This window comes from Nanorana parkeri, unplaced genomic scaffold, assembly GCF_000935625.1.
Source record: "Nanorana parkeri isolate BGI_ZX_2015 unplaced genomic scaffold, ASM93562v1 scaffold1136, whole genome shotgun sequence".
NCBI classification, from domain to species: Eukaryota; Metazoa; Chordata; class Amphibia; order Anura; family Dicroglossidae; genus Nanorana; species Nanorana parkeri.
In genome coordinates, this window is record NW_017307404.1 from 137,549 (window position 1) to 147,458 (window position 9,910).

The 9,910-nt window shown below is 41.4% G+C and overlaps 1 protein-coding gene across 2 annotated transcripts in view; it reads right to left on the minus strand.

Annotated features, from left to right (window-relative positions):
* The window catches only part of NRG4 (neuregulin 4), a 17,382-nt gene extending 8,963 nt beyond the window's left edge, over positions 1–8,419 (minus strand). Inside the window, exons 1-2 of one of the 2 annotated variants that reach the window (XM_018568095.1) lie at positions 8,187–8,419; positions 268–334 (exon numbers count right to left, since the gene is read on the minus strand). In XM_018568095.1, the coding sequence (XP_018423597.1) occupies positions 268–277 (10 nt within the window). In that variant the 5' untranslated portion in view covers positions 278–334; positions 8,187–8,419. Of the gene's footprint in view, positions 1–267; positions 335–8,182 lie in introns of both variants that reach the window. The other variant, XM_018568096.1, reaches the window with a different exon arrangement.
* Between the last annotated feature and the right edge of the window lie 1,491 nt (positions 8,420–9,910).

The window sequence follows — 9,910 nt, forward strand, 5'->3', positions numbered from 1 at the left end:
ATCTATATATATATATGTATATATATATATATATATATACATATACATATACACACACACACACAAGGTTCAATGGTTTAAACCTGATCTATTACCAAATGCTACAAAATAACACAAATAAGACACACATTTTTGGATTTACTAATATCTATTAATTTAATTGTAACACTAACCCAGGAATTTGGGGTCTTTTCAAATACTAATTATGTTCCATTCTTTAGCAAATCATCTAAGCCTATCTATAAAAAATATCAGCAAATGAAATACCTGTTGTCATATTATGCAGACAGATATCTTGGTCTTGGTGCGAACACAATCTACTGGAAAACACAATCTGGAACATACAAAACAATGGAATTTGCACTTAGACTATGCTGCAAAACAGTAAAATAGAATTATGCGTTTACTTGATACTAGTACTTGATTCTGAGATACAGGTAAAAGTTAATTCCGCTTAAATTAATATCACATATACCCCTGGAAGATTTTTCAATCAAGACCAGGACCGGATTTCCCACAAGGCCAACCAAGGCCCGGCCTTGGTTGGGGCAGCAGGGAGTAGAGGGGCAGCAGGGGTGTGGAATTCCTATCTCCCAATGCCCAGGACATGCATGTTCGGGTGCCGGGCCGGTAGTTGTTTTCTACATTTAGCCCTGCTTTGGGCAAGCAGAGCTAAATGTACAGCGGGGAAGCTGCCACTTGATCTGTACAAGTGATCCTGGCGATGTCGCCGAGATCACTTGTATGCAGCCTGCAGGTTTGCCATTCTCCATGGGGTGGGGGGAGTTGGAGGGTAGGGGGGCGCATTGAGCAACCTGGCCTTGGGGCAGCAGAGAGAGTAAATCCTGCCCTGGTCAAGACTTAGCATTCCCTGGATGTTCAAACCTTCTACTTTGATTGTGTCCATATAGTATATTATTTGCCTATATAGACACTATTAGTCATGCCAAAGTTTTATCTAAGTACTTTAAATGTGATGATGTCACCTTTTAATCTAGGAATTTAGAGAGTAAGGTATAACCTCATCTAACCTATTCGTAAAATGTTTTTAAAATTATTCCTGGTATAAACCTAATAGACAAATAATATGAGTTCTCAAATTTGTTTTCTTGATATTTCCAAAATAGATTTCAGGCCTTTAAGGTAACACCAAATAAAGGTGACCTACTTGTTATTCCAGGGCACTCATTTTTCTTTGAGTGTCACAAAAAGGATAAAGAACCCCCATTGGCTAATTGTTGTTCCAAGTCCAAATCAGAAAAAATACTAGCAATTCTAAAGTAATTCTTACCAGGGTAGCAGTGTTATAACCAGATGGCCATCATAGTTTTTTAGGCCAACATTTAATAATGATATAGGACGATAGGAAGCCACATCTTCTGTGTCTTTGGCTGAGTTCAGTATCAGTACTGTATTAACCGTAATAAACCTGAGCTGTACGTGCCGTCCTTTTCTAGTGTGAATGAAGCCTAAGGGTCATGGGAGGACATATACTAGCGTCCTCCCGTGACCCAAACCTCAGTATATCGCGAGCTACAGCTCGCTGTATACTGAGACCGCCGCAGCCGGGGCGGATCTCGACATTACTGTCTAGATGCACCCAGCTGCGTGAGTGACAGCTGGCTTTGCCTATCCAGAGGCAGAGCCAGCTCACCCACCCCCTCCCCGTCTGTTCCTCCAGTCACCGCTCTCTGCAGGGGGGTGATCAAGAAGTGAGCGAGCAACGGTATGTGTTCACCCACTTCCTGATCTATTGAGCCGACGTGTGACCGTTTCATTGTCACACGTCGGCTCGAACTATGAGGGTGATGGATTTTCACTCAACTCATAGTTCTCCTTTACAGGAGAACTATGAGGGGAGTGCTTTTCACTCATCCTCATAGTTCTAGCCGACCTGTGACAATGAAACTGTCACAGGTCGGCTCAGTAGATCAGGAAGTGAGCGAACACATACCGGCATTCGATCACTTCTTGATCCTGTCACGGCTCTCTGCCGTGACAGGGGAGTGACTGGATTCCCCCCTCCCCGCTCCGATCCTCCAGCGCCGACTGGTGGAACGGACGGGGGAGGGGGCAGGTACTCTAGATAGGCAGAGCCAGCTGTCACTCACGCAGCTGGGCGAATCCAGACATAATTGTCGGGATCTGTTTCAGCTGCGGCGTCCCAGTATACCGCAAGCTGTTACTCTTAGGAGAACTATGGGGAAAAGCCCTAACCCCATAGTTCTCCTTTAAGGATTGCAGAGATTGCAATTGACTTTGACCCTGTAGCCCTGTAACATTTCCTATCAAGAAGAACTAACACACAAGAGGACACTTCAAAATTGTTGTCTCTATTACACTGGTCCCTGTACCTCTAGTGATTGCACTGTATCCTGTTTGACTGATGTTATACTTTTAACGATTTCCTCTGATGATACTTCTCTGTGCCTTATTTGTTTGAGTACCTGTTATGTCTAAATACTAGGGATGCACCGATACCACTTTTTTGGGTCTGAGTACGAGTACCGATACTTTTTTTTTAGTACTCGCCGATACCAATTACCGATACTTTTTCTTAAAGGGGCAGATATAACTTTTTTTATGCCATCCTGTGCCCAGCCCACACCTGTAGTGTGGCACAGTTATATCTAATTCTGCATACCTGGCTGTATATTATACATTAAAAAATTTAATATACAGCCAGGTATGCAGAAATAAATATGTGCCCAGCCCCAGCAGTGCTGCTAACCTTCTTCTCCGTCGTCTCCGTCTGCTTCATCCACTCGTGTCACAGCCTAGTCATCTGTCAATGCCGGCCTCTTCTCACGCTGATTGGCCGATTGGATGATTGACAGGCTTCCCCACCAATCACGAGTGAGGACAGAGGAATTGCCTCTTCTCACGCTGATTGGCAGATTGGATGATTGACAGGCTTCCCCACCAATCACGAGTGAGGACAGAGGAATTGAAGGCGGAGTCTGGTTTCGGCCGTTTGTCCGTGGAGAAGGAGTTCGCGGCCATCTTGCATGAATGCAGACGCGGTCCTGTGTGCTGTGTGCGGCGGTGGAAGATGGCGGACACAGGTACTCGTTTTGGACATCAGAGCATTTGCACGAGTACGAGTACCCATGCAAATACTCGGTATCGCGGCCGATCCCTACTAAATACTCAATAAAAATTATTGAAATAAAAAATTGTTGTCTCTAGTCACATATCCCTTTTGCAAGCTATGCAGTAAGGAGAATCTGTTTAGCTCTTTTAGTAGTGTAGATTTATTGTCCTCAGAGCTTCTGGTCATCCTGGCTAGCACTGAAATTAACCATGCATACCTAACATAGTCTTCCTTGGCCTGTAAAAAATCCTAGAGTGGCTACTCAGGTAAAACGGACAAGATGTAGTTTGTAGTTCTGCAATTAAAAAAAAGCCACAGTCTAAATACATTTGCATGTAGGGTAGGTCACCAGAACTAACAATTATGTCACCATATAAAATATGCTTATGCAATTTTTTTTTATATTGCTACAGCATCTTTTTTTTTTTTCTCCTTTACCGCCTTTTTCAGCACTTTCTTGCTGTGGCAGTGGAAAGGTTTAGAATTTACATTAAGGTCCTGAGATCTGAGATGCTTAAAAAGACCGATGAGCTACTGAGGACATTGTAGTTATCTAGAAAATGAAGGTTAAATGTATACTGTATGAACCAATGCCTCCTGTCTTCCCTGAGATCCTTTGTCCACAGCAGGGGTCCCTAGTAATGTACTCACTATGTTGACAGCTCTCCTGCTACCTCACCCTCATATAGACATACTTTATATTAGGATAAATGACAGTAAGGAGGTCACCATAGGGCCCCATAATCTGTAAATACACCCCTGACAAATGCATTACGCTTTCAGGTACATACAGCTGGCATTTGAGATTGGTTTATGATGCTGTCTGTTTCCGCACAGGTTTTTTTGTTTATTAATTACAAAACATCTTTATTGAAGAAGATGCAAAACAACAACATCGCTGTAGATCACATAATAATCTGTCCGTAAAACAATACAAATTTAATGGCAAATAACATTGGAATGTTAACTCATCAAGTGTCATATAACATAACTTAGATTCTCAAGAACTCGTAGTAACCCACTTACAAAAGTGAAAGTTGCATCACATTCTCATTCAATGTATATGTCAGCGCTAAAATCAGGATGGCATATATAATACTCCGTTTCAGGAGAACGTGTATAACAAATGATAGGTTTTAGTAACAAATGGGTTATAAATGGGGTTTAAGAGGAAAAATCTGAAAGAGAGAACAGTAAAGATGGAGTGTGAGGGTATGGGGGGACAGCAGAATCTGGGGAGTGAAGAGGGGACAGGAAAAACAATGTGGGGGAGCCATCTGGCCTCCAGGGATCCAGAGCCCCCCAACAAAGCAAGCGAGTCAAGGCAACTTTCGTAATTAGTGTGTAAAGTGGCCATGAGAGAGGGTCTGTCATGACACGGAGATAAGGTTCAGTGATTTGGAAGAAGGCCCAAGGGCTCCAGGTGGTCCGAAAATGCTCTTTGGTGTTTCTCAGGGTACAGGTTTTTTTTACTAACTTCTGAGCTTATTCTATGAAGCATCAAATTACTTTTGCATTAATTTATTTGGGAACAAAATTAGTTCTGACACAAACATTTCTGCAGGTACATAAACTCCAAGTTAGCTGTTACATAACTACAGGGGAGTGATGCAATGATTTTAATTTAAAGCAAACCCGTCAGAAACATTAATGTACTTGACTGACTGCAGCAGTACAATGCACCAAACCTTCATGGCTCCTCCATTGCCTGTTAGTGCCCAACATCTAGGGCCAAAATAAGATGCCATTTTCAACACTTCTTAAATATTATTTATTATTATACAGGATTTATATAGTGTAAGGCATCATCATGGACGGTTAGGGTCATACACTGCCAATCAGAGTATTTCTGTGACGGGTATCTCAGGTAATTGTTGTTTGCAATCAGCCACAGCCAAGAAGCCTGTACAAATCAATGACAGGCTGACAAGCTCCACCACTGTCTGTGGCTGTTGGCACATTATTGCAAGTGGAGCAATTACCTGCAGTTAGGGACAAATGAGCAGCCCTGGATGCAAACTGTCTGCATTCAAAGCTGCTCATCTGTTGTTCATGGGCCAGCTTTTCTTCTCTGTGTATAGGCTATAATTGGAGCGAGGACAGCTCACAGCGGCAAGCACTCAACTCATTGCTTCCCTGAGCCATGGAGGAGCGCTGCTTCTTTTGTGTGTTCTCTTTGCACAAGAGCTAGAGGGGTTATGTAAAGATGTGTACCTTATACTTGTCTTCATTGTACTGATTAAACCTGTTCGGAATCTTACTGGTAATAAAAGGTTTACTTTAAAATACAAAAGGCTCAATTCACAAAGTGATTTTCTCTTGTTCAGTTGTCATTTCCTTGATACCACATCTTATGGACTGTACCTCACAAAGATGAATTCAATTCTTTCTTTAGCATGCTTTGTATGTGCTATTATAACTCTCTGTGTTATATTATCAACCCTTGAACCATTGAATCCAAACCATTGAAAACAATCAATGTAAAGGTCAATTCACAAATGTTAGCACACGTGTTAGCACCATTTAACAAAACACCAGCTTCAGGATGGTAATAAAGGGGCATTTATGTTTGTGAACTGAATGTAAAAGATAAAATAAGCAGTGGTGTTATAATAACATCTTAGTGATTTGACTCTAAAGTATGTATGTTTTTTCATCTAACAGCCTAAGTTAGATGTGCCGAGTTCATGCACACATATCTCCTTAAAGGAGAATGATTGGGTTAAGGCTTTTCCCCATAGTTCTCCTTAGGGTAACGGGAGGACACAAACTAGCATCCTCCCGTTACCCTAGGCTCAGTATACCGTGAGCTGTAGCTCGCGGTATACTGAGACGCTGAAGCGGATCCCGACAATTATGCGTGACTGACAGCTGGCTCTGCCTATCTAGAGGCAAAGCCAGCTGTACCCTCCCCTGTCCGTTCCGCCAGTCAGCGCTGGCGGATCTGAGCGGGGAGGGGGGAATCCAGCCCCTCCCCTATCACGGCAGAGAGCCGTGACAGGATCGAGAGGTGAGCGAACACCGGTATGTGTTCGCTCACCTCCCGCTCTACTGAGCCGACCTGTGACAGTCTCATTGTCACAGGTCGGCTAGAACTATGAGGTCAGTGAAAAGCACTCACCTCATAGTTCTCCTTTAATGCTGGCTTCACAGAGTTGCAGTGTGTTTAACGTAAATAAGCAGTGTGTTAGGGCCAGTCCATTTATTGTAATGGGCTACCTAATGCACCAGAATGCACCAGAATAGGTGCGTGTCGTTTTTTCAATGCAGTGCACTACAACATATGGTAGTGTGTTACCTTGCAAGTGGTGCACTGCAAGGTATGTCCACTGGCAAGGTGGGTTGGGGTGTCATTAATGTGAACGCAATACAACAAAATTACATTGTTATATAGAAAATATTGGTTTCTAACCATAATCACTTTGACTTATTTCAGTAGTGCGACTCTAAACTAACTACAGGAGACACAGGCACGCTGTGCATGCTCACTGCATCCTGTATCTCCAAGGAGGAACATAGATATACAAACTGACCACACCAACACGGATCTGCTTCTACGCTTGGTGTAGTCAGACTGGAGAGGGGCAGAAGGAGAACCAGCAGGATCCCCAGGTATTTATAAGCAATGAAAGAATAAAAAAAAATTATTAGGACAGATTAACCAAAAACAAAATGAAAAGCAGACACTTAAATGTGATAGTAATTTTTGGGGATGGCGGATCTGAGCGGGGAGGGGGGAATCCAGCCCCTCCCCTATCACGGCAGAGAGCCGTGACAGGATCGAGAGGTGAGCGAACACCGGTATGTGTTCGCTCACCTCCCGCTCTACTGAGCCGACCTGTGACAGTCTCATTGTCACAGGTCGGCTAGAACTATGAGGTCAGTGAAAAGCACTCACCTCATAGTTCTCCTTTAATGCTGGCTTCACAGAGTTGCAGTGTGTTTAACGTAAATAAGCAGTGTGTTAGGGCCAGTCCATTTATTGTAATGGGCTACCTAATGCACCAGAATGCACCAGAATAGGTGCGTGTCGTTTTTTCAATGCAGTGCACTACAACATATGGTAGTGTGTTACCTTGCAAGTGGTGCACTGCAAGGTATGTCCACTGGCAAGGTGGGTTGGGGTGTCATTAATGTGAACGCAATACAACAAAATTACATTGTTATATAGAAAATATTGGTTTCTAACCATAATCACTTTGACTTATTTCAGTAGTGCGACTCTAAACTAACTACAGGAGACACAGGCACGCTGTGCATGCTCACTGCATCCTGTATCTCCAAGGAGGAACATAGATATACAAACTGACCACACCAACACGGATCTGCTTCTACGCTTGGTGTAGTCAGACTGGAGAGGGGCAGAAGGAGAACCAGCAGGATCCCCAGGTATTTATAAGCAATGAAAGAATAAAAAAAAATTATTAGGACAGATTAACCAAAAACAAAATGAAAAGCAGACACTTAAATGTGATAGTAATTTTTGGGGTAACATACACTTTAAGAATGAATGGCACCTCAGTGTACCAATGCACAACACATGTCACAGTGTTTTCTGTGTGAACAGAAAAACCTAATCTGACAAAAATGTGTAGAATGCCACAGCTGATGTGTGTCTACAAATGCTATTTGCCTGGCTGTCTTTGGCTTTAATACCTTCGGAGATGCCTGGCTGTCATGCCAGTAGAATGTCTTGTTCATGTTACAGTGCTTAGATATCAGCAGCATCCAGTCTCACTTGCATTTCTCAAAAAAGAATACATTTTAAAACTATAATAATCATAAAGAACTAGTAAATTTGTGTTCTGTCAAATCCCAGGAACAAAATGATAAAACACAAGATTACTATTGTATAATACAGATAGCCAATGGTAAAGTATTAAATATAAATGAATATATTCTATATCAGTATAAACAGTACAATCATTCTAAGACTAGCTTATTGTAAGATAACATACAATGAGTAGAAACATACAGGCCCTCATAAAGAATGAATATATTTCAGCATTTCCACATTTTTCTCATCCATGTGGATGATACTGCTAACCTTAGGCATATAGTGCTGACACAGCTGGTGTGTTTAGTTACTTACAATATTCTGGCATGTACCGGAAATATAGTAGAGCTTCTCGCCTGTCACTGCTCAGTGTGCTGTCTGTGCCAAGCCATGCAATCCTAGAATGGATATAGAGCTTCTCCAGCCACATACAGCTGCTCCTCCCCTGGGCTGAGTTGTTCCCAGTTCTCCCTTTTCCACTATTCTTTCTAAACTCTTTTTTTGTTTCTGCGTTCAGCTTACTATTACAGTGTTGTGCTCCCTTTCCTCCTTCCCACTGCTTTTTATATCCTCAACTACGTTTCCTACAGCCGGATTGCATCACTGGAATTTTGCTGATTGCATAATTTCACATGCGATATTATTAGCAAAGAAGCATAATATTCTCTGGGGTTGCTATAGGGAAAATTCATATTCTAACTGGCATAGACTTTGTGACAGAGCACATTTTACATTCTATCTCAGCTTTTCTCAACTCTTTTACCCTGGGGGGGCCTTTGAATGATCTTAATTTCTCTGGAAACCACTGCTAAAAATTATTATATCTACAGATCGTGATACATTACATAGTTATAGCTGATAAGGTTGAAAAGAGACACGGGTCCATTAACTTAAGTTATGTGAATATATGTGTGTGTGTGTCTAAATTTGGGTCTTGAGGTAAAACCATAGCCCTCTATATCATGCTCCCTGTGAAAGCCATCTGAAATATTTTTGAATTTATTAGCACTCTCAGTAAAGCTTCATTCACACTGTGATTTGAGATTTGCTGCAGGAATAGCAATTGTCACATTTAGCAGCAGCCGCAGTATCCATTGAAGTTAATGACCTTGGTGACAGCGGCCGCATCTGTAAGCTGCAGTTTGCATGTAATTGTATGTGATACGATTACATTGGGTTTGAAATAGATCACTGTCCCTGGATACTGGATAGATGCGTCCAGGGACAGAGATCTATTACAAATCACACGTAATTTAAACATAATAAGTAAACATATGATTACATTTTTGCTATAATCATCTTTGATATATATGTACATTGTGATCGTATTCCCTGTCTCTTCTACGCAGTGTAAAGTGTAATCTTTATAATCGTTCTTCATAGCTAAGGTTCTCCAACCCCCTTACTAATTTCTTCCCTTTCACTGAACTCTTTCTAGTTCAAGGACATCCTTCCAGAGGATTGGTGACCAAAACTGAACAGAATACTCTAGATGAGGCAGAACCTTTTATAAAGGGGTATATGCCTTTTTTTATATATAGTATATATGTGAGTATAGTGCTAGCTTTTTTTTATCTGCAAGTTGGCATCACTAAATCTGTGATCTACAAACGCCATCAGATCCTTTTCAAATTGCTGATTCTCCCACAGGAGGCACTCCCAAAAGAAGTATTTTGCATGCGTATTTTTGCACCCAAGTGCATAAACTTTCATTTTTCAATATGGGACCTCATCTGCCATTTAGCTGTCCAACCCTCTAATTTATCAAGGTCTTTACATAACAACGCTACATGCTTTTCCGAATGTATTTCTCTGTATTTTTATATATTTTTGAATGTATTTCTCTACTGATTATAGCTTGGTATAATCAGCAGACACTGAAATTGATCTCTTAATTCCAACCTCAATATCATTAATAAACAAATTAAAGTGACACTAAACTTAGGGGTTAAATGTTAAAAATGCATTTAGGTACCTTAACTATTAACAAAAATGTATCTTATTTCTGAATCACTTGGCTGTAGATCCTCAAATCATCT